The 25,933-nt window shown below is 36.1% G+C and overlaps 1 protein-coding gene across 2 annotated transcripts in view; it reads left to right on the forward strand.

Annotated features, from left to right (window-relative positions):
• Nucleotides 1-25,616, forward strand: part of TRIM33 (tripartite motif containing 33) — a 112,189-nt gene extending 86,573 nt beyond the window's left edge. Inside the window, exons 11-20 of one of the 2 annotated variants that reach the window (XM_032421007.1) lie at nt 2,353-2,553; nt 8,913-9,045; nt 10,806-10,869; nt 12,769-12,928; nt 14,095-14,444; nt 16,213-16,336; nt 18,245-18,319; nt 19,987-20,139; nt 21,535-21,585; nt 21,665-25,616. In XM_032421007.1, the coding sequence (XP_032276898.1) occupies nt 2,353-2,553; nt 8,913-9,045; nt 10,806-10,869; nt 12,769-12,928; nt 14,095-14,444; nt 16,213-16,336; nt 18,245-18,319; nt 19,987-20,139; nt 21,535-21,585; nt 21,665-21,877 (1,524 nt within the window). In that variant the 3' untranslated portion in view covers nt 21,878-25,616. The remainder of the gene's footprint in view (nt 1-2,352; nt 2,554-8,912; nt 9,046-10,805; nt 10,870-12,768; nt 12,929-14,094; nt 14,445-16,212; nt 16,337-18,244; nt 18,320-19,986; nt 20,140-21,534; nt 21,586-21,664) is intronic. The other variant, XM_032421016.1, reaches the window with a different exon arrangement.
• Nucleotides 25,617-25,933: the final 317 nt, after the last annotated feature.

A 25,933-nucleotide genomic window follows, 5' to 3' on the forward strand; every position in this document is an offset into this window, starting at 1 on the left:
CCTGAGCCGAAGGCAGATGCTTAACCGACTGAGCCACCCAGGTGCCCCTGGGTCTTTTGTTTTTGTTGATCATCAGGTATCAGAACCCACTTAGAGATCTGTTACCAGGTTTTTGAGCTGGGCACTTTTTCACCAGCTTGACACTCACCTTTGCTTGTCTTTCCACAAGTATTTTCTGCCCCTGGGGCGGTGTGCTAGATAAGATGAGGATCCAGTCAGAGCTGTGCTGTTCTGAGGCTGGGGGAGAAGCGCAGTAGTGAAGGAAGAAGAGGAGAGCCTGTAGACTCTGGCACATTCCTAGGGAAATCGGGTTTTCTTTAGAAAAAATATATATAAAGGTTGAAGAAATGGACATTAATTTCTTTACAGCTGTTAACATACCCATGTGCCCGTTAGAATGTGGAAAGCCCTCAAGTATTGCCAGGAGGCAGGCACACCCTTTGGAAGAGCACAGAAGCTGCAGAATCAGGCTTCAGGGCTCCTACAGAAATCACTGGATGTTAGAATTTTAAATGTTTAAATTTCTAATGATTTGTTGATACATGTATAATTTGTTTCCCAAGGATTTTTTATCCATATTACCTTAAAGATGATCCTCCTAATGGTCCCTCACAATGAGACAAGTGAGGTATTAGCCACATTTCTAAATTACTGAGATGTGATTTGCCTGAAGTCACAGAGTATTATAATCAGGAATTGGTGTCATATTTCTATTTGTACATTCATTGTTTTTTTCCTACCTTATCAGTTATACAATGTACAACTACACAATTTTTTTCACAATTATTTTTATTTTTAAAAAGACAAAAGAGTTAAAGAGGACTATAAATAGAGCAGTGGCTTTCCTGGTCTGATGTTTGAAAACTTTGGGGGCTTCCAGATCATCTATTTATATACATCTTTGTTCTGAAATAACATCATATCACCAGGTTGACAGGTTGAAAATTATTGTCAAGTCTGCCTTTTCCTAATACTACACAAAAATGAGTAGGAAAATGAAAAGCCTAAGTTTGAATTATGATTACTTTTTTGTATAAGTTGGAGAAGGCTTACTCTTTTTTTCCAGTTTTATTGATTAATGATTGATGTACATCACATTATAAATTTAAGACTTAACAGCATAATGGTTTGATTTACATATACTGTGAAATGATTGCTACAGTAGGTTCTGCTAACATCCATCATGTTATATAGATAACAATAAAAATAAGCAAATTTTTTTTCTCCTTGTAATAAGAACTCTTAGCATTTACTTTTTTTTCTTTTCAAATTTTTAATTTAAATTCTAGTGAGTTAACATACAGTGCAGTATTGGTTTCAGGAGTAGAATTCAGTGATTCATCACTTACTTACAACACCCAGTGCTCATCACAAGTGCCCTCTTTAATACCCATCCCCCATCTAGCCCATTCCCCACCCACCTCCCTCCATCCACCCTCAGTTTGTTCTCTGTCTTTAAGAGTCTCTTATGGTTTGTTTCCCTCTCTTCTTTTCTTTTTTTCCCCCTCCCATATGTTTATCTGTTTTGTTTCTTAAATTCCACATATGCATGAAATCATACGGTATTTGTCTTTCTTTGACTTATTTTGCTTAGGATAATACACTCTAGCTCTATCTACGTCATTGTAGATGACAAGATTTCATTCTTTTTGATGGCTGAGTAATATTCCATTTGTGTGTGTGTGTGTGTGTGTGTGTGTGTGTGTGTGTGTGTGTACACGTACGTACACCACATCTTCTTTAGAATTTACTTTCTTAACAGCTTTCCTATATGTCATACAATGGTGTTAAAACTATGGTTGTATTGTACATATGTTACATCCCTAGTACTTTTTATCTTACAAATGGAAGTTTGTACCTTTCCCTTTTTGACCACCTTCAGTTCCCCGTTCTTCCATCCTCTGCCTCTGGAAACCAAGTCTGAACTGTTTTTCTATGCATTTGTTTTTGTTTTAAGATTCTACATATAAATGAGATCATGCGGTATTTGTATTCTGTCTTACTTCACTTAGCATGATGCCTTCAAGGTCCATCCATGCTGTGGCAAATGATTGCCTCATTTTTTATGGCTGAATAATACTCTGTTCTGTATACAAACACACACATACATATTTTATACATAGACAGACACCCACATACATACCATGCCTTCTTTGTCCATTCGTCTGTGCATGGACACAGGTTGCTTCTGTGTCTTGGCTATTGTTAAGATAGTGCTTACTTCTTTGTTTCTCAGTCATAGATGTCAAGCACTTAATGTATCTTTCCTAAACTAAAAATTGTTGTGAAGGTATAGTTCATATTAGGATATCTTGGCAGATCAAGTAATGATAACATCTTTTTTCCTAACAGCACTCAAACCCAGGGCATGCTGGACCCTTTCCTGTTGTGTCGGTGCACAACACCACAATCAATCCAACCAGCCCTACTACAGCTACGATGGCAAATGCAAATCGAGGTCCCACGAGCCCATCTGTTACAGCAATAGAGCTAATCCCCTCAGTCACCAATCCTGAAAACCTTCCATCACTGCCAGATATTCCACCCATACAGGTTTGTATTTAAGTTGAATGAGAGATTTAAAACCTCATGTTATTAATTAGGGAGTTAAGGGTATACCTATTCTTTTCTTTTCTCTTCTTCTCTTCTTTTCTTTTTTCCTTTTTCAGGAGCAATGTGTTTTGAAATTTACAAAGAGTAGAGTATAATATTTGATTTTTAGAAGTCATGTGTGCTAAAACTAGCATGCCTCAATATATTAAAGCTATAAGATATCAGCTTTGCTAATCTTTCTGCCACTTGCCAACAGACAAACCTTGTGTTAGATAAAGCACTCGTGCTATAAGTTTGGATCCCAAGAGGAGACCCAGGACCAAAATGTGGTCACATATTTGCCAGTCTTCTGTTAGGTCTAAAGGGGATGGTGTACCCCTTTTGCAAACAGGTTGGTCTAAGAAAGGAAGAAATTGGAAAGTCTAGATATCAGGCACTTGGTGGAGGTGGTGCATACTGAGAGAGAAAGTGATGGTGAAGAGTAGAAGCTTCTGAGACTTCTGTCCCTTTCACCTGTAGCATTTTCCTGAAGAAAAAGATCTTGCAGTGCCTTCTGAAATTTCATGAATTCATCTGAATTAAAAGCATTTTATTAAAAAAATTTTTGGGGGGGGCGCCTGGGTGGTTCAATCTGTTAAGCATATGACTTTTGATTTTGGCTCAGGTCATGAACTCACGGTCCTGAGATTGAGCCCTGCATCAGGCTCTGCACTGAGCGTGAAGCCTGCTTGGAACTCTCTCCCTCTTCCTCTGCGCCTCCTCCCTGCATGCTCACTCGCTCTCTCACAAATAAATATTTTTTTGATGCAGCATGCAAACTACTTAATATAAAAGTAATAGACAAAGTCAAACAGACGCTTATTATTAAGAGAAAAACTGACTAGAAGAAATTTTATCTTAAACACCTGGCTGGCTCCATCAGTGGAGCTTGCAACTCTTGATCTTGGGGTTGTGAGTTCAAGCCGCACATTGGGTATGGAGGTTACTTTAAAAAAAAATCTTTAAAAAAAACTACCTTATTGTAAATTACAGTTAAATTTAACTGAGCTCTGTTGCTGTGAAGAATACAACTCGTGCACAGTTATGAATGAATGATTTGTACATTTTTCAGGTATTCACTGAATACTACCTTGCATACACATATATATTAAATTTGAAAAAGGTTTAATTAAGGATCCCCAGATATACTTCATTTTTGTTGATATTTTGGAAGAGCTTGTTTAAGAGAACAGTCTGTGATTCTGGCTTATGAATTGTGAAATGAACCCGGCCTAGACTCTTTGGGACACCAGATCTCCTCCACTCCCCTTCAGACATCAGATGGGTTTTGGGTACTTGTTTGGAAAGTTCTCTGGGTAACATGAGATGCCAGTACTCTTTGTGCTCATTGAAATACTTGTTCAAGTTGGTAGATCTGCTTGTGGGCAGGGTGGGTGGAAGCACTGAGGCACCAAGAGTGGGCACAGCAGACTGCTTGTCCACATCAAGCCAAGGCAATAACTTGACAAAAAACATTTTATTTATAAGTTTAAATATAACCTTTGAAGTTATGCTGAGTCGTCCTCTCATGCATTGTATGAGTTACTCAGAGTTAAGGGTCACCATGGGAGCAAGGAGCAGTTAAATTACTAAGACACTGGGGCCCTTGATTGCATTTTAGTATTTTTATGTATTTATTGGATTTTATAAGAGTTAGTTTTAAAGGATGTTTCTTTAACTTCAAAATTGTTTCAAAATCACTAACTCATTGTGAGTTCTTTTAATCTTATTGCTTCCCTAATATTAGGAGAGATCTTTTTTGGCTGAGTGAATAGTAGTTGTTTTGGTGCTGAGAGGACTGGACAATATAGAATGGGAAATTTGGGAATATATCTATAAAAAATTAAATTTCTTTTTTTAAGACTTATTTATTAGAGAGAGTGCACGCATGAACAGGGGGAGGGGCAGAGGGAAAGAATCTCAAGCAGACTCCCTGCTGAGCATGGAACCTGAAGCAGGGCTCCATCCCACAACCCTGAGATCATGACCTGAGCTGAAATCAAGAGTCCGATGCTTAACTGACTGAGCCACCCAGGTGCCCCTAAAAAGTAAAATTTCTAAGTTATAAGCTTATAGTTTACAAAGCATTTTCACAGGCAGTTTATCAGCTTAATACGTAAAACCATCTTGTGATAATGTGATACCCCTATTTGATGGATGAGAGAGTAAGAGAGGTTAGTGACTAGTCACCCAGTACATGGAAAAGTTGGAATTCAAAGCTCAGACTCCTGATTACAAGTCTGGTTTTCTTCCCACTATCCGTAGAGGTAGTAGGGAGATAGTTCCGGATTGTAGGCCTGGAAAGGTATAGTATTGAGAGGATTTGGGCAATGAGGGAGAGGTATGTGTAGTGTTAGAAGAATCATTCAAGTTTTGCTAAACACTTAGTATATGCTAAAGTCCTTGGGGATTGAGAATAAGAAGATAAATAAAACTTGGATCCAGGTCTTAAGAAACTTTCAAAAGGAAAAGAAGTTTGCTAATGTCTTATTTAACATAATTTGCTAGGCTACTTTGACCTTGGTTTGGTGCTTTCTGACAGAGACCAGATGGAGGAAATATAGATGCTACACATCTTTGAAAAGCTGGGCATCATATTAGACTTTCGTTTTTATCACCTGCTTTTAAAAATTGAGATATAATTCACATACCAGGAAGTCCAATTTTTAAAAATGTACAATTCAGTGGTTTTTAGTATATGCACAAGATTATGAACCATTACCACTATTTCTAGAACATTTTTATTACCCCAAAAGAACCTATCCATTAGCAGTCACATTTCCCTTTCCCAATCCCTGGAAACCATTAATTTACTTTCTGTTTCTATGGTTTTGCCTCTTCTAGACATTTTGCATGAGTAGAATTACATAATATTTATGCCCTTCTGTGCCTGGCTTCTTTCACTCAGCAGTGTTTTCTAGGTCCATCTATGTTGTAGCCTGCATTAGTACTTAATTCCTTTTTATGGCTTAGTATTCCATTGTATGGATATACCACGTTTGTTCATGGGCTCATCAGTTGATGGATATTTGGGTTTCCACTTTTTGGCTGGTGAGGAATAATGCTATGAACATATTTATACAAGTTTTTGTATGAACACAGGTTATTGGTTCTCTTTGGTAAATTTCTAGGAGTGGAATTGCCGTGTCATATATTGTATAAGTTTTTGAGGAACTCCCAAACTGTTTTCCACAGTGGATACACCATTTTACATTCCCACCAACAGTGTGAGGGTTTCAATTTCTACACATTCTTACCAACACTTGTTACTGTCATCTACTTTTAAAAGTAGAGGTGGTTACCATGAAAGCACAACTATAGTAAGAAATAGTTAACGAAATGAACCAAGAACAGAAAGGGAAGGAAACCTGTCCCCTCTTAAAGAATCACTTACTTTCTCTCCTATCCTGTAGTTTCCATGTATAGTAAGAAGAAACCTGGCGGAGGCTGCACAGGAAGTAGACAAGGTAGCATTAACTATGTAATGCAAATCAGAAGTAAATTCAAAGGCAGTTTTGGATATTTGTTGATACATCTTAATAGTAGTCGTGACAGATCTAAATAGAATTCTCTCATTGTGTTTGCTCTACTGTCCATCTCCAACATAGTGATATAATGCATGTTTGTCATTTTGACTTTGAGGTGATACATGATGAACCTGAATACTTTCGTTTTTTTTTTTAAAGATTTTATTTATTTATTTGAGAGAGAGAGAGAGCATGAGAGGGGAGAGGGTCAGAGGGAGAAGCAGGTTCCCTGCTGAGCCGGGAGCCTGATGTGGGACTCCAGGATCATGACCTGAGCCAAAGGCAGTTGCTTAACCAACTGAGCCACCCAGGCACCCATGAATACTTTTTGAATACATAAATGAATATTAGATTGTGTTCAGATTAGATTATAATTAATAGATGTAATATATTTTCTTTTAAAGATTTTATTGAGAGCGTGTGTGAGTTGGGGGGGAGCAGAGGGAGAGAGAGAATCTTAAGCAGACTCCACCCTAAGCGCAGAGCCTGACACAGGGCTCAGTTCCAGGACCCCGATATCATGACCTGAGCCGAAATCAAAAGTTGGATGCTTAACTGACTGAGCCACCCACACACCCCAATAGATGTATATTCTAAGATTTATTCTTTCTAAAGAATTTTTCATATTTGGCATACTTAGTAACTATTTATCTGGATACTGTATTGGATATTATGAAGTTTTGGGAAAACTATGCATTTCTGATATTCATATGTAAACTTAAATGTTATGGGATACCCATTTCTGTATGTGCTCTTAGTACTAACTAAATGAATCAGTCTTGGGGCACCTGGGTGGCTCAGTCGGTTAACCATCTGCCTTCGGCTCAGGTCATGATCCCAGGGTCCTGGGATCGAGCCCTGCGTCGGGCTCCCTGCTCAGCGGGGAGCCTGCTTCTCCCTCTGTCTCTGCCTGCCGCTCTGCCTACTTGTGTTCTCTCTCTCTGTCAAATAAATAAATAAAATCTTTAAAAAAATAAAAATAAAATAAATGAATCAGTCTTTTTCTCCCCATCTTTACCAATCTGATAGGTAAAAAGATATTGATTTCATTTCTTTTGATTACATTTCTTTCATTTGTGTGCTTGGTTGCCTTTTCATAGGTTCATTGATGATTTGTATTTTTTCTGTGGATTGTCTTTTTCCTTTTAATTCATAGAAATTATACATGCTCAAAGAACATTGATTTAATCAATAAATGAATTAATGTTTTTCCAGTTAGACTTATAACTTTATTAATGCTTACTCTTCATCCGTGTCCAGTGAGACCTGGGGGTGAATGTTTCAGCTAGCATTTCCTTGTTGGGGGCTGTAGTGATGTCATGGGGGCCGTTTTATGTACTTCCAGTTTGCCTCTTCCTAATCTGTCCACTCTTCTAGTGGGCAGGCACAACTCCCAGTACCCCTTAATTGCCTCCCAATGAGCCCACTACCTGCTATCACCTTCAGCCCTTTATGTTTCTGATGTGAAGTTTTTTAAGGGCTTCAACGAGAAAGTCCTATTTACTTTTTAGGAGAGTCCTCCCTTGCCTGTGTATGTTGTGACCTGCTTTATTTTGATCATTTTTCTATTGATCCCATTCTACCTTGCTTTAATTTCTATAATTTTCTTCAAAGTTTCTACTTTGATGACATCCTTTCCTGTTTTATAACTATGAAAATCAGTGCAATTTTGAGAGGAAAGGAGAACAAGAAGTAACTGTATGTGTTCAGTTTTCTGTCTTGAATAAGTAGGTTTGCATAAAAAGTAATTTGCCTCTAGTGGGAAAGAAGCTTAAAAGGGGCAAGTATAGGGGCGCCTGGGTGGCTCAGTCGTTAAGCGTCTGCCTTCAGCTCAGGTCATGATCCCAGGGTCCTGGGATTGAGCCCCACATCGGGCTCCCTGCTCGGCGGGAAGCCTGCTTCTCCCTCTCGCTCTCCCCCTGCTTGTGTTCCCTCTTAGGCGGTCTCTCTCTCTCTCTCTGTGTCAAATAAATAAATAAAATCTTTCAAAAAAAGGGGGGGGCAAGTATAGGCACAAGTTAGACCAATAAGCAAGATTGGCAGTTGTTTAAGAATGGTTTGGCCACCTCTTATGGAATAGTACAACATTTTTCTTAAGGTAATTTTCATAATTAAATAGTATTTACTGTTTCTTACATAAATATTTTCTATTTCATCATTACAGTTCTTCAGTGTAGTTGGGAGGTTTTAAAGAGAGGAAATTGATGTTTAGGTTGCCTGGTCCTCTGGCTTTAACCTACTGCCTTGCCTGTAAGTGAGAAAATGGCTCAGTTTTCCTGTGGGCTGCCCCTGTGTAATAAGCGGCCTTATATCCCAGGCTAAGGGCTTTATTTTGATTTTGAAATCTTTTAAAGCTTTAAAGTTAGGCGCTGACATGATTAAATTTCTCTTGAGGTGAGTGATTCTGGCAGGACTGAATGTTGGAATAAAGAGAGGAAGACTAGATGGACAAGAATGCTGATAAATAGGGTCTTCATCAACTTTGAGAAAAGGCAAAAGTGTCAGTGTGTGTCAGAGCTATTTTATTTTCATAGTAGAACATGAGGGATTTAGTGATTTGTTGGGTTTTGTCTTGAGCTGCCCCAGGTATTTGCTGAATAGTATTATAGCTTTGTTCACAAAAACTTTAAACTGTGTGGGTCCTCAGGAGAGGCTGAGGAAGCAACAATTAAGCCAAGTTTGATAAAATAATCTGTTAGTAAACTGTGAACATAAGCAATTATACTAATGAAATTAATAGCTTCTCTTCTGCTTTAATCAAAGCAAATTTATCATTTCATTCTTTCTCTTTAGTTGGAAGATGCTGGTTCAAGTAGTTTAGATAATCTACTAAGTAGATACATCTCAGGCAGTCACCTACCCCCACAGCCTACAAGCACCATGAATCCCTCCCCAGGACCCTCTGCCCTGTCTCCAGGATCATCAGGTAAAGCCATCAGAGGTGCTGCCTCATTTCTTTTGTTACAGCTGACCCTTGAACAACACGGGTTTGAACTGCACAGGTCCACATATATGTGGATTCTTTTCAAAGAATGCAGTACTGTAAGTGTATTTTCTTTTCCTTATGATTTTCTTAACATTTTCTTTGGCTTACTTTACTGTAAGAATACAGTATATAATATACGTACCATGCAAAATACGTGTTAATTATCGGTAAGGCTTCTGGTCAACAGTAGGCTATTAGTAGTTTTTAGGGAGTCAAAAGTTATATGCGATTTTTGCCCAATTGGGGGTCAGGTCAATGTCCCTAACTCTCACATTGTTTAAGGGTCAACTGTATATGTATATATTAGGGTTTTCCAGAAAAACAGAACGAATAGGAGTATGTGTGTGTGTGTGTGTGTATATGTAGAGAGAGAGATTTTAAGGAATTGGCTCATATGATTGTTAGGACTGGCAAGCCATAGGGCAGGTTAATAGGCTGGAGACCCAGGGGAAAGTTGATGTTACAGGCTTCAGTCTGGAGGCAAAATTCCTTCTTCTGGGGACCTCAGTCCTTTCTCTCAAGGTCTTTAACTGATTGGATGACACCCACCCACATTGTGGAGCTTGATCGGCTTAGGCAGAATCTCCTGATTAAAATGTTAATCACATCTAAAGATACCTTCACAGCAACATCTAGATTGGTGTTTGGCCAAACAACTGAGTAGCCATATTCTAGCCAAATTGATACATAAAATTAACCATCATAGTATCAGATCATATTTTTTTTCCTAATTGCTCTTTCTAATTATATCTCTTCAAATACTGTTGGCAGTTTTCAGCTAACTGAAGTAATGTATCTGTAGTATACACTGTTCAGAGCTGTTAATTACCCCTCCCTCAACCCCTAGCTGTTTTCACATTCTTGGCGAGATTTGTAGATGCATTTGCTTATATTTTATGATACAGATGGTCAGTTGAAGAGTTCTTTGGTTTCATCCCAAGTTTAAAACTTGCAAGATATTGAAAAATTTAAAAAAAAAAACAAGAGTTGAGGAAAGACAAGTAAATTTTCAAATTGCAATTTTAAAACAAAAATTTAAATTTACTGGAAACAAAGTTGTGACTAATCAAGTCTATGAGATACACATCTCTTCCAAAATCCCGGTTATTTTATTGACCTGTTATCATGAATGAATGATTAAAGCAACTCCAAACAGATTGACAGTGCAGAAGTGGTTATGGAGTGTATTTTTTTTGATTAAATTAAATGTTACTTATTTCTTACTGAAACAGACCACCTTATTATTTCTAGAGTAAAAATAGTTCACATTTAAATGTGAGTCTTTCATGAGATGCATCATTAATGTGATTTTTAGTTGTAGAATTTTTAAGGTTTAATATAATTATTCCAGGACTTCTAAAAGAAAGAATAATTACTGGGAATCTAAGTAGGAGATTTACCAGATGACTTGGGGCAAGGTGGCAAATAGCTTTCTCTTGACCTGGTAGTTTTCATTGATTGGATAGTGTTGCTCTGAGGAGAATTCTGAGAATCCTGTCTGGGCTCAGCTGACAGAAACTGGTTGATGACTTCCCTGCCAAGGGTTTTACATGGCCATCCCTGATTTTGACATTAAGGTTAGGTCTGATTTCCAAGAATTGCTAAATTGCATTATAGTAATCTTTAATTCTGTAACTGCTAGGTAGAATTCTGAATATTCTTATCTGCATTGATATTCATTTTGACATATTATTTTCCAGGTTTATCCAATTCTCACACACCTGTGAGACCCCCTAGTACCTCTAGTACTGGCAGTCGAGGCAGGTGAGTATTAACATTATTAGTAGTTTTTTTTTTCCTTAAGAAAAAATTTAAATATGTATTTTAAAAAGTAGAAAATTACATTGAACTCCTATACTTATCACCTGGCTTCAACAGTTACCAAGTTATAGCCAGTCTTATCTCTTCTTTCTTCCCATGTATTCCTCCCTGGTTTGGATTATTTTGAAACATTGCCATCAACAGATATATTGAGGTCAAAATCAATTTATATGATGAAGAAATATATTGTTTCTCATACAGAGTTTTCCCCCACCTTGTCATTTAAATACAGTATGTGCTGTTTTTTTCCTCTGTATTGATAATTTTGATCAGGAGGTTTGATCAGGGGGAGGGTGGGGTGGGAAGAATACTTCATTGATGGTGGCATGTACTTCCATCAGGGGCACATAACATTTGGTGGTTTTTGTTTGTGACAGCAACCATTAATTGATCATTGCCTAGTTCTTTTTTTTTTTTAATTTGTTGAAAAATAACAATATTTTAATTATTGTGTTATTTTTTTTTATCTACTAGTTCAGAATATTTCTATAAAGAGAAACTTTTCTGTCATCACCTGTTTGGTTATAGGACAGGCAGAAGAGATTGTTTTTTATTTCTGTTTTCATAATAGTGAGTTGGTTCCCAGCACCTTCCAACAGTGACCAGCGAGTGTTTTTTTGTTTTGTTTTGTTTGAGTTTTTTTTATTACCTTCATGAACTCATATATTTAAACATTTTATATATTACAAACTATTATAGATGTTATTTTTATTAATGGGTTATATTGTTCCATATTTGGCCTGTCAGAGCTTTTACAAGTTGGCTCCTTAGGTCTTTGGTATAACCCCAGTAGTCTTTGAAAGCTTCCTTATTTCCTGTTCTGAAATGATGTTCCAGGTTTGTCTTAACATATTTCCTGCCTCAGGCCTAGAGCCCACCATTTTTCTAAGAAATCCTGGTTGTGTTAGTGAGGAAAGAGTGCTTGGAGACAGTCTCCTGGGTACTAGGGGCACTCGTTGCTGCTGAATTGCTTGTTATGCCTTTTTGGTGGACAAAGCTAAGAAATGGGGTGGTGTGTGGAGTATGTTAACATAAAATGGAATAAATGTTAAAAAAAATAGAATAAATGTTGCCTGATTTTTATACTTTGAATAATTTAGTACAATGCAGGAAAGATTTAAGCTACATGAATTTTTTTTTATTTGGGTGTGTGTGTGCATTTTGAAGACTAGTGCTATTAAATACTTGCTTGACTTTTTAATTATACTTTAAATAATCAGTACTTTTAAAAGAAAAGTACAAATTGAGTAAAAAGGTATTTATTCTCAATAGCAGTACAGTCTTACTAGTTATTCACTTCTCTTGCCAGTGGTTTTACTTTGTGGTCTAGATAGAACTGATTAGTCATATAGCTGTCCTCTTAGCCTATCATTTTGTTTATTCAAATAAGGATATTCGGGGCTGTTGACTACTTGTTATCCTCTTCTCCCAATTTCCTGCTCTCACAAGCTAAAATAGAGTTTCCTTTGAGGAGGCTTCATGAACAACTATTAAGGTTTTCTTCATTTGTTTGGGGGCAGAGAAGAATCAAAACTACTTTTATAGAGAAAAGCAGTCGCTAACATTCTGTATTAACTAGTCTGGGAAAATGGTTTAAATGACTTAGTATAAGTGCCTCACACCAAAAATATGTTTTTAGGGTGTTTTGAAAGTTTGATCTACGTTTTTAAAGAATCTGAAGCTAAGCTTGTATCATATTTTTCTTACCTGCATTATGAGGTGTCTTTATCTTATAGAAAGTTAATACATGGTCTGTTTTTACTTTAATGAATATTACTTTTTGTGTATTTGGTTTTATGTATATTATACAGACATGTGACATTTTTTATTGTTTTTTATTAGCTGTGGGTCATCAGGAAGAACTGCTGAGAAGACAAGTCTTAGTTTTAAGTCTGATCAAGTGAAGGTCAAGCAAGAACCTGGGACTGAAGATGAAATATGTAGCTTTTCAGGAGCTGTTAAACAAGAAAAGACAGAGGATGGCAGGAGGAGTGCCTGCATGGTAAGCTCCCACTGGGGTCTGTCAGGGATTCAAGGAGGCCACTTCATGGAATCTCTAGCTCTCCCTATTAGACTGAATAGTGGTTCTATGGACATTTATTTATTTTTGGATATTTATGCCTGGTATAATTCAAATATCTTTCTGTAATTCAAGTTTTTCATCTAAGTGTCAGCTGCAATTTATCACAAAAGATTTGACAAATTTGAAGTATCTTTTAGTTTGTTATTGGTTAGTATTTTTGCCATGATTCTCAATCGGGTTCTATTTTGTTTTGACTTTATTAATCATCTCAACAGTCACATTGAGTCTTAGGCCACCAAAGATCCTTGACTATTTTCCTGGACCTGTGAGCTCAGGATTAGGACTGGTGACATGAAAGAAGTTTAATGCTGAAAGAGTTGTGTGATGGGAAGATTGCCTTTGGCTTATGAATAATTAACCATTTAGGAGTTTTTCAGATAGAACATTTTATACAATTTACAATATAGAATGAAGGAAAGCCACCTTCTCTTCCTCCTCCTGTGCCATCCCCCTCGCCCCCACGCAATAAATTTTGATCTTGGTTTTTTCTTCCTGCCCAGGCTTAGGTGTCATTTTCTACATGGTTGGCATATAGACATTTCAACTTGGAGTATTAGCATATTTAACACAGTATATGTACATTTAAGAGCAAAGGGATTTAGCCTTGTATTTGTGGTGTCACATCTTCATCCAGTATCCGGTTTGGAAAGTGCCCCCAGAAAACTGGGTGCAAAAGGGTGGTAAAAGATTTCTTTTACTATTGTCACAATCTTCTTACTTTAGTAAAATGATAAGTAGGCAGAGTAACATTTCTTAAAAGCTATGCAACAGATTCTTGTGTGAAAAATAGGGTATCTTAGCTCTTTGTAGGAAAAGTATAACCCTATGCTCACTTTACAATCAGTGTGCTTAACAGTTAAATTTTCTTAGTATCCAAATGAACCATTATTAGAGTGTTCTATAAAATAATAAATTAACATGCCTAATAATTTTCGTTACTTTATGTCACTAATGTCATTTCCAAATTAATTTTTAAGTTATGTTAGCATATATGTATGTGTATTGACATAACTCTTAAGTTACGTGCACATTGCACACACTAAGGATTAAACAGTTCTTTAAGAATCTGTCCTTGTTTGTTTTAGCTGAGCAGTCCTGAGAGTAGCTTGACACCACCTCTCTCAGCCAGCCTGCATCTGGAGAGTGAGTTGGACGCATTAGCAAGCCTGGAAAACCACGTGAAAACTGAACCTGCAGATACAAATGAAAGCTGCAAACAGTCAGGGCTCAGCAGTCTTGTTAATGGAAAGTCCCCAATTCGAAGCCTCGTACACAGGTCGTCAAGGATTGGAGGAGATGGCAATAGCAAAGATGATGACCCAAATGAAGACTGGTGTGCTGTCTGCCAAAATGGAGGGGATCTGTTATGCTGTGAAAAATGTCCAAAGGTCTTTCATCTAACTTGTCATGTTCCAACACTTCTTAGCTTTCCAAGGTACCAGTGAGATAATTGATTTTTTTGTTCTTGTTTATTTTTATAAGCTAAAAAAACAAAACAAAACAGAAAGTTGTTCATGCAGATGGCCTTCCTAACCAATGCATACTGTTCTGTAAAACAGGGAGCCTATTATTCCTTTGTTATTACCTTCTAGAGAAACTAACAGCTGAATGGTGAAATGTCCAAGATCTAAGTAGTGTATGAATGATAAAAAGCAGACTATTTCCTGGCCTTCAGTTTATACTTAGTGTAAACAAAGTAGATAACACTCTAAATTATGAGAGGCAGGGGCCTGGGGTGTTGGAGAAGTTAGTCGATTTCCTATTGAAGCTGAATTTTTTTATCTATTGCCATCAATCTTAATAGGATCTACAATAATTTCATTTAAGAATACCATGCAGTTGGAGGCAACTCTGTTGGGTCTTACCTAGAACCCACTTTTCTAAAGTTTGAAAGCTCTTAAAAGGCATTTTAAAGGAAAAAGTCCTTCGTAAAAACACCTTCAACATCTTGAAGTTTTTAGTTATCACTTCCTCTTGACCAGTGGGGGCAGCTCGTTGTAGTGCCAGCCTATAGCCCTGTGTGCACATTTCTCATTTAACAAGTTGTGTTCGTGCCATTTTGTCTCCAGTTGATTTCAGAGACCTTCCCCCTTCCCAAGCTCTTACCCCAAATTACCCTTTTAGGTGACAGTAAATAGTGTTCTTGGGAAAGCCCAGCTTTTTTTCTGCCTTTAAATAAAACATTCACATTTCCTCTCAGTCCTAAGAAGCAGTGATTTTAGTTGAGTAAATGCTACTCATTTTGTATAATTCAACTTTTTGGATTAGAAAAATGGTGGATATATAAACAGTGCCAGAATATTTTTCTGAAGAATCCTAATTCTTACCTGGGTCTTAAGAGAGGAATAGTCATTTGCCAGAAATGTAATAAGGACCTTCTTTTACTTTACTCTTTATAGAAGAAAAGTATTGACATTTTGATGTTGTAATTAAGGCTTTTCATATTTTTCTTCCCTTTGGGTAGTAACATCTGCTGGAATGTTAGAATTTTGCCACTGAATGCTTTCTCTCAAAGGCTGATACTTTGGAAGGAATTGGAACTGTTGGCAAAGACTAGTACAATCTCTAGATTTAGAATTTCTTTATGGCAGGGGAGAGTAGGGGAGAATTACTGGGAATGAATCATTTTAGAATTTACAGTTTGATGGAAATCCTGATGTAAACAAACTATAGACTAAGCAAAGTTGAAAGGTAAGGGGTCTATGTACATGTGTTTGTATTTATAGAGGTGTGTGTGTGTATTCTTGGCTTTTGACTGGCGTGAAGAATTGTTTTATTTTTGGCATATTTAACACATGCCAAACCAGTATGGGATACCCGAGGAATTCCATATCCCATACTCTTTCCTTATTCATGAGTGTGGCGTCATTGTGAGAGGTAGTACTGGGGTTGACAGTCAGCCTTATGCTGTAAGTACTGATCATCTACTTGGTGTTACGAAGAGATCCCTTTTGAAATGCAGGGCTACCAGTTTCATAAAGCTTTCTAGAAAGTAATTAATTGAAGAATGACTGGGAAAAGTTTTGGGAAGCTTTTATCATACAGCTTCACTTTATGAGATCTGACAAGAATAGAGCCTCTCTTCCCCTGAAAGACTATGGAAAGGAAAGAAAACAAACTGGAGACTTACCTCCAGAGAACTAGCTTCTCTAGAGTGGGTTTTTTTATAATTACAAGGACTAATTGCCTGTTTCCCTCTTTAGTGGGGACTGGATATGCACATTTTGCAGAGATATTGGGAAACCAGAAGTTGAATATGATTGTGATAATTTGCAACATAGTAAGAAGGGGAAAACTGCACAAGGGTTAAGCCCCGTGGACCAAAGGGTAAGTGTCAGATAAAGTTGGATTTATTATCAGGGATTCTGTAGTTGTCTGGCTATGCACCTCTAGACTTTTACACCCAGCTTCTTCAAATTTAACATGTCCCAACCAAAAGCTTGATTTCAAAAAGAACATAAATAATAAACAATTAAATAACAACATAAAAAACTGCACTCTTCATCTGGTATTTCCCATCATTAAAAGGTACCACCATTTCTTTCTGTTGCTCAAGCCAGAAATCTATTAGAAGTAAAAGAATCAGAAATGACCATAATACGATTTTCTTACTTGTCCTCACCATCACCTTCTGAGATAGCCATCATGGTTGTTCATCTGCACTACCATAATAAACTCTTCACTCAGACTCCCTGAGTTAAGTCTTGCCTCTTCCTACTATAGTTTTCTGTACTGTACATAGTGTTCTTTTTTTAAAAAGATTTTAGAGAGCACGAGAGGGGGGACGGGCAGAAGGAGAGGGAGTGAGAATCTGAAGCCAGCTCCGCGCAGAGCCCAAGTCAGGGCTTGATCCTGCAACCCTGAGACCATGACCCGAGCCAAAATCAAGAGTCAGACGCCCAACCGACTGAGCCACTCAGGCGCCTCTACATAGTATTCTTTTTAAAAATATAGACAAGTCTGCCACTTCCTTGCTTAAAATCCTCTAATAGCTTTCTGTCATTAAAAATGAAACCCAGAATCCTCTCCTAATTTCACTCAGATTTCTGCTGATCTGGTCTCATCTCCAAAATCAAAATCTCTGTGGTCATTACAGTTATGTTTGGCTCTGATCCTGATGTATATACTTGCAAAATCCCCCTCTACTATCTGTTTAGCGTGTATAAACTTCTATTAAAAGAAGTTTAAGCAAATGAAAACTAAATGTAAAATGCATTTCATTTTCTGACTGTATAAAAAAATTCTAGAATTGTATTGAGAAGACGTAGTTTGTATTTAATTTTGGGCCTGCATGGAATCACTTCAGGAAAAGAAAGAATAATATGTGTCCTGCTTGCATCAGAGAATTACAGTGAATAGCAACAGCAGTAATTTATAGATTACTAGGTAATCCTGGGGCACCTGGGTGGCTCAGTCGTTAAGCGTCTGCCTTCGGCTCAGGTTGTGATCTCAGGGTCCTGGGATTGAGCCCTGCATCGGGCTGCCTGCTCAGTGGGAGGCCTGCTTCTCCCTCTCCCACTCCCCCTGCTTGTTTTCCCTCTCCCACTGTCTCTCTGTCAAATAAATAAAATCTTTAAAAAAAAAAAAAAGATTACTAGGTAATCCTAATTACTAAGATTTATAGGATTTATAGGATTACCTAGTAATTTATAAATTTTTGCACAAAATGCTGTATGTTGCTTTTATGACTGACTCCTTTCCATTTCTGTAAATAGTCAGTAGTAGATAAATTACCTTAGTCATTGTCTAAGAACAAAAGCACTCTTATCTTCGATAAATTCATTTAAAGTAGAACAGAAATTCATTTAATTTTTTTTTTTTTAAGATTTTATTTATTTGCGAGAGAGAGAATGAGAGACAGAGAGCATGAGAGGGAGGAGGGTCAGAGGGAGAAGCAGACTCCCTGCTGAGCAGGGAGCCCGATGTGGGACTCGATCCCGGGACTCCAGGATCATGACCTGAGCCAAAGGCAATCGCTTAACCAACTGAGCCACCCAGGCGCCCCCAGAAATTCATTTAAAGTAGAACAGAAGAGAGTCTCAAAACTAAATGGGAAACAAGATGGTTTTCTTTGGGTATGTGTACTTAGTTAGATAAGTCAATATATAGGAAGCATATGTTCAGTTTGTTGTAATAATGGTTTGTACTGATAAAGTTCTCTTAAGGAAAAAAAAAAAGAATATCTTATTAGGGGAAAAACATTTCATGAGTTTTCCTTTCTTTTTTTGGGGCCAGAAATGTGAACGTCTTCTGCTTTACCTCTATTGCCATGAATTAAGTATTGAATTCCAGGAGCCAGTTCCTGCTTCGGTGAGTTGTTTACTTTATGACATCTCTGGTGAAGAAACTTAGTATTAAGACTTAAGAGTGTTGGCTGTGGCCTTAAGACTTCTTGTCTCAGGCTTCTTGAATAATCTTAACCTCTCCAAGCTTCAAATTTTCTTTTCTAATACTATTTCTTTCCCCATTTTGGATATTCCAAGAACACATAGTATAAAGAATGTTTTAGCATAGTACCTGATAATGTTGTAAGTATTTATTAATCTAAAGTTTTATTAGGGCTCTTATGGATGTGGAATTCACTTGTCAAAAATTGCAGTTTGTTTTTTAAAGGTTTTGTTGTTGTCATGAAAACTTCATGAATTTAATTTCTGTGTCCTCTTTCACTTTTAAAATGGACATAAAGGATATGGGTGTAATGGAAAGAATCTTGGACCAAGAGTCAGAAGACTTAACTTCTCCCAGTTCTTCCATTAACCAGCCTTAAAACTTTGGGGAAACTACTTAATTTTCTGCCTCTACTTTTTTAAACATACAGTGGGAGTACTGGACTGAATTATTTCTAAAATTCCAGTTCTATGATTCTAGGCTCTGTACCTTGGGAGAAAACAGTCTCTATGTAAGTATTAATTTGAATAAAAATGTAAAATTGAATCTTTCACACTGGCTCTTAATGTTATGAAGATAAGCCCTCTTTATGAACAGTCAAGATTAAGAAAGGACTGGAAATTTTGCAAGTCAATGCTCTTTGTTTATCTTAAAGGAGACTAATAAGGAATAAAAGCTGTAAAGTCCCATAGGAAAAGGAATATCAGGGGTCCTCAGGCTTCATAAATGGAATGAGAATATGCTACACACATTTGCTCACCATCATTTGTTGAATTAAGATATTGTTGAATACCAGGCCTATAATAGAATATTAAGTAGTAGACTTGTTTACTGGGTAGGCTCAGAAATGAATTTTAAAGCACGAAAGGCCTAGACACAAGGAAGATGTTTTGTATAAATAGTAATCCTCTGATACTAGGAAGTTTGTCTTCAAGTTCAGGGACTTTACAGTAGAAAATAACTTTCAAACATTTCATCAACTGTCTAAATAGCTTCTACAAGTTCAATTGTTTGTCAAGGGTACAAATTTTTGGCCAGAAGTTGGGGTTAGAACTCTCCCTGGCATGATCACTAAAGGGTTAATAAAATTTTTCTTGTTATTTATGCTCTTTTTCCCTCTGTTGTTCTATGTCCAGAGTTCTTTGTGATATAGTTAGCCTCTAAAAGATAACATTCTAATGACAATAATCATAATAAATTTTGTTCTTTTTATTTTTTCTTTCCTTTTTAAAAAAAAACAAAACTCTTCAGGAGTCATAATATTCTGATGAGCCAGATGTGTCCTTAACACTAATGGTTGGCTACCCTTGCTGATTGCGTTCTTTCCATATCTCCTTACCGCAGATAGAGCTTTTGGGGCCTTCATTAACCATTAAGACTGGCACAGATTCTGAATATGATTTGGTTTTTATGATACGTGATTGGGGCATAAGATTTAAAGTGCCTTCACTATACCTAAAATTTGTAAGCAGCTGGCTCAATAATTAACATATGTTGTTTTCTACAATCAATGTGCTATGCATTTTCAAATAAAACAGTTTGGCATTTTTGGAGAATCCTTATCTGTCCTTATTTATTTGTTTCTTTAGATACCAAACTACTATAAAATTATAAAGAAACCAATGGATTTATCCACCGTGAAAAAGAAGCTTCAGAAAAAACATTCCCAACACTACCAAATCCCAGATGACTTTGTGGCTGATGTCCGTTTGATCTTCAAGAACTGTGAAAGGTTTAATGAAGTATGTTAGCTTCCAAACTATAAAGTCTTGGATTATTAGTTTTTTTTTGCTTTTTTTTTTTTTTAAATTATGTTTTTCCTGCTAAGAGATTTTTCTAATTTGATTCAAAAAAATTTTTCTGCTGCAGTTCTGTCACAAGTAAAATTTGATTGCATCCACAGCTCTAATGAAGAAAGTTTACTGTGTATAATTTGAAGTATATTGGATATGCCTTTTTGAACAAGTTGAGGGTTGAGATATACAAGTATAGAAAGTAGTCTGTAGTTAAGTATATGGGAAATGATTATAAATAGCTTATATTTGGGTACATTTAGGAAAGGCATTTGTATTGGTTCCTTTGATTTTATTATTAATGTAGGTTAATAATATCAAAATAATAATATCATAAACTAATCTCTGGTGGCTCATCTTGAATAGTAGCCCATATAATGTTGAATTTTTTGATCTCAGCAGTATGACTTTCATTAACTTTGATTATGTATTTTTTTGAGGATAAGGATGGGCTATCCTTGAGGAAAAATATGATACATGACTCACTCCTTCAAGGAAATTGTTTTGTTTTCTTTGAGAAAAGGCAAGTCTCTTATTGTTAGGGAAGATTTTCATTATTCTAGGAGAAGAAAATGGAATTGGATAAGAATCTACAAAATCTTTAGGAAGATTAACAGTAAAATATCTTCTTTATTGTGGTTGAAATTTGGTGCCATATGACTTATTATTAAAAGGACATCAAATCATTTAAAGTATACTCATAGCTACCTCTGGAAGCATCTAGGTGACTTTTTTAAAATTTGAAAAAAAAAATCCTTATAGGTTAAAAGTATAGTGTAGCACTATACCACAGAGTATAGTAAAACCTTACTCACTTGAAGTTAAATTGATATAGTCCCATTTTTTTGTCTTACTTTATAATCCAGTTAGATTATTTTCAAATAAATGTGCTTTTGTGAATTGTAGCTAACATTTGCGAGGAAGAAGACACATTTTATCTGCTTTAGTAATAGTTAAATAATTTATGGTTAACAGATTGCCATACAGATAGAATCCTAAGTGGTTTGTTGATGGTTTGGCAGTTTTTAAAAAGCAACATTTCTTATATGATTAGTTTTTTTGTCTTAATTAGATTGATGTATTCAGTCAACCTCCATTTCAGATTGACTTTACTAATTCAGAATTTGAGAGCATTCTTGAGGTTTCACATCAGCTGTAGTAACAGAACTTTGTAAAGAAAGTGGTTCCATGTGTTCTGTAGAATTTTAGAAAGCACTTAATCTGGTTATAGCAATTTGTTCCCCCTAGTATGGCTGACTTTCGTCGCCAATCCTATGCAGTTTCATAACTTTAGAAAGGATTATAATTTCCCTTTTTTTTTTTTGACTCTGGTATCCTTTTTAGATGATGAAAGTTGTTCAAGTTTATGCAGAAACACAAGAGATTAATTTGAAGGTAAGCTTTTCAGACCATGCAAACTTGGTGAAAGAATATGCATTACCAATAGGTGAATATTCCTATCTTTTGCTTGCAGGCTGATTCAGAAGTAGCTCAGGCAGGGAAAGCAGTTGCATTGTACTTTGAAGATAAACTCACAGAGATCTACTCAGACAGGACCTTCGCACCTTTGCCAGAGTTTGAGCAGGAAGAGGATGATGGTGAGGTAACTGAGGACTCTGATGAAGACTTTATACAGCCCCGCAGGAAACGCCTAAAGTCAGATGAGAGACCAGTACATATAAAGTAAAATGACATGAACTTAAATAATTGTTTAAAAAAAAAAAAAGAAAGAGAGAAAAAAAAACCCTTTTATTTAAGTGTTGCTGGAATATCCTGCCTACAGTGGGCACCTCCTTGAAGAAGCTGATAGCTTTTACACAGTATTAGATTGAAGTAATGGACAGAAGTCACTTCTTATCAAGAAAGGGGGAGAGAACTCTATTTGCAACTTTAAAAGTAAAAACAAAAAGCAAAAGTGAAATGATTTGAAGATTTCTGTTACTAAAGAGGATGGTTCTTTAGAATGGCAGATGTTGGTGATCATGTGGTATTGATTGGTTCAGGATGCTGGGTGTACAAGTAAATACTTGAGGGTCATGTCGCTTGATAAATTGTCTCTTGGGACAAGAGTGCACAGCTGTTAAAAACAACTTTCATGCCTCCCCTTCCACACACATACATACTGGTTTGTTTTCTAGGTAAAATCAAAGTTGCTCGGATTCCACTTCGATGTCAGTACAGATGTGCACTGAATCATGCCATTATATTTTTTCTTACTTTGATGCTGTTGGGCCTCTTAGTTTTTATATTGGCTTAAAGAACTCAACGGTAGTTTTATTTTCTATTTATACCTAGAGTCTAGGAAACATCATTGATCATCATTTAATCAATTTTAATGGCCTGCTGAAATAAATATGGTAACTTTTGAGTGGCAGATCATATAGTAATCATTTCCAGAAAAACATTTCCACAGAATTGCACTTCCCAATCAGATCATCTGATCATACAGTTACTCCCATCAAAGGCAGAATGTTTGTTTCAAAATTAATCTATAGTTTTCTGTACATTTAAATTTGATTGAGAAGGTGACAACTGGCTCTTATCCAGTCTTCCTTCATGTCAGTTTTCTGATAGACCACTATTGGCAAACAGTAATCTGTCAACTACCAAATGTGTAAAATTTTCTGTATTTCACTTTGTCTTATTTGTAAATAGTGAACTAAAACTTCTGGCAGATCAGCAACATTTGCTGAGCCTGTTTTTTAAGCTAATGTGTATTCTTACTAATGTTCCTATCAAGAATGGATTTGTAATATATGCTGTCTATTTCTAATGTTCACATTCATATTTTGAGGTTCTATCTTATTTTAATAGAGAACAGACTTCTCAGAAAATCTTCAGAAGCAGCTTATTATTAAATATCAAACTATTGAAATAAACCCGGTGGGGTTAGATTACTCATCTGTCCACCAAGTGGGACATTTGCATGGACTGGGGCTTAACGGACTTAGAAGAGGCCTGTAAGTAAATCCTGAAAATGAGCCAATCCCCACTTGAATGGTTACTGGAGTAAACCCACCTTTACTACCCTGAGTTCAGCCCCTGAGGCAGATAAACCACCTTGGCTTGGTTTCATTTTTTTTCTCTTCATTTGTGATGCTCAGATCCAAGATGTGTGTTCTAGACCGTGTACAGGCTTCTCTTTTGTTGGATTAAAAAATTTAGTCCTACTTTTGTATGGACACCTTAGAATATAAAGTGACCAAAATAGAAGACTTGCCATTAGATATTTTTCAGACGTCAGCAGATTTGTGGCAAATCATTTGCCTTTTTAAAACTTAAGCTTCTGCAGTTCAGACAGTAGACTACTCAGTAAAAATTATTTGACATAATTGTCTAAGAGGTAAATATTTTTTAGTGCATATTGAATCAAATAAAGTGCTCTAAAGAAATTATTATACAAATTCCTTTGGGTTGTTTTTCTTTTCTTAACAAGTGTTGGGGGTAAACATGAATATTATTCAGGCCTTCTGATGGTGTATGTAAGTGGTGTTGATTTTATTACTGCTGTTGACGGACTTCATTCTGTGGCTTCCTTCTAGCTTCTCTTTCAGTTTTGTTTTAAGTTCAGCTTTAAAATTTACAGCGAACTGTTTTATCATTTTACTCAAATTTTCAGGTACCTAAGAAGAGTTTTCTTATAAGAGGGAGAGAATCGTTTTAAAATGCTTTATTTATGTGCATTTCTCTCTTTCCCACAACTGTTATGATTTCAGTTTATCAGATGTATCTAAGGGCACATTTTTGGAAAGCGATGAGTAGCAGTATAACTTCTTTTGTCAAGCCATTGATTTCTAATATTTTATACTTGCTCTTCAGATGAATCCTTTTCATGATTCTTAGATAAATCTTTTATATAGGTTCTACCAATGGGGGAGAAACTAAATTTTAAGTAAATATTTCTTGATATTTGGGGCCTTAAAAGATAATGTGTTCCCTTAAAGATATTTCCATGTTAGGTGTAATTTTTTTTTTTCTTTTAAGATTGGTTTTTGAAAAGCCACTTTATTGTCAACATTTAATAGGCTCCATTTCTGTTAACAGAAGACAATTCATATTACTGAGGATTTACTATTAAGTAAATAGCTATCAACAAACCACCCTTAAATGAAGATTTAGATTTCATTGAAGCTTTTTTCTTGTACACTGATCACTGTGTTCCTAAGCTGATAATCAGTTCAGCCACTGTCTAATATAACCGTTAGAAAGTATAAAAGCTTAAATTGATACTCAGATGTCATGTTTTTCTATTAATTTATGTTTCAAAAAAGCAAACATTGAATATCAATTCCTGAAGGCAATTTACTCTTTCTTTGTTAAAAGGCAGTATTTTAGATTTGGAGGTGTTAAGTGTTTCCTTAAAAACGTGCAAAGTTTTGCAATACTTCAGTTCCCATCTCCCATCAGAACACTGTTCCTCAGTCTGTTCTGCTGGCCTAAATTTGTATTTTTTTTAGCACTTGGCTCAGCTGATTGAGTAAAGGAACTGTTTTGCAAGGTGAAGCATGTGCGTGTTCCAAAGTATGGTTAGATTGTAGGTCATGCTCTATATAGAAACATCAAATCATTACCACAGAGAGATGATAAGGCATTGGATCCCCTGTTGAAATTATTCTTTTTGGAATCAACAAGGTACTTTCTGACTTCTAGTCTTATATAAAGGAATTTTAAATAATATAAAGTCAGTTAATTCTCACTTTTTGTTGTAACAGTTTTTGAGATTTTTAGTTAATCCAAAGAAATAATGCTTTTAAGTAGAAGCAAAAGGTTAATAGTGTGCAAATTGTAGGTTTACCAATTACCTCAGCAGGTATCCTGCCATGTAATTATTAGTAATTAGTGTTAATAAGCCAGTAGATTTAGGTCTTCTGACTGTGCCCTTGGATTTTGGCCTACCATATGTTATTCAGCAATCTCTTAGTATCCAAAATGGGAGTAGATGCTGTGGCCCCCTCTCCTTTGGCCTTTTTAAGTCCCTTACCCATTCCCACTCACAACACAGGAAGTATAAAGATCTCATTTCTTGTTGAAGTCAACACTGCTTATTTGCATACTCAGCATTGGATCGGTGAGTAGTTTTGTAAAATCCACCCACCCCAACTCCCCTAATTAAAACAATCAGATTCTTAATTCATACCATCTGTATTATTAATCTGCTAAAGATGATCCAAGGTTTTCAAGGTGTATCAGTTTGATCTTGAACTGAACCTGGATGCTTTCTTTTAGTTTTCTCACAGTTCTCTCCTCCTTGATAAAGCAATAACACTGCTTTAGGTCTGTTGCCTAATAGGCACGTCATAGTCCTCTCCCGGATGATTTTATAGGAAAGTTTGTATGCATATCACCCAGTCTATCTTTTAAAAAATAAGAAATTTAAATGTATGCTGGAGCTTATGACAATATATTGTGGCATTTTATTTTAAAAATTGGGGAAAGTTGCATATTTTTTTAAAAGTAGGTATTTGAGTAAAAAAAATTGAAGGTACTTTTTTAAGAAAAAAATTTATATGCCACAGTTTACATAGACATTTCAGATTTCAACATGTACTCTTGGATATAATGGTTTCTTTTACTTGGCCAAAATGCATGTAAAGCATATCTTCCATCTTAGTTCCTTGTGTTTGCCTTCGTGGTCTTTTATATATTTTTTATTGTATCTGAGAAAATTATCTTCAAAAATAACTCAATTTGGATATATTTGTCATAATCATACTACAAAATGTACAAAATTAAGTTTAGCCCT

This window comes from Phoca vitulina, unplaced genomic scaffold (genome assembly GCF_004348235.1).
Source record: "Phoca vitulina isolate PV1807 unplaced genomic scaffold, GSC_HSeal_1.0 scaffold2, whole genome shotgun sequence".
Classification (NCBI taxonomy): Eukaryota; Metazoa; Chordata; class Mammalia; order Carnivora; family Phocidae; genus Phoca; species Phoca vitulina.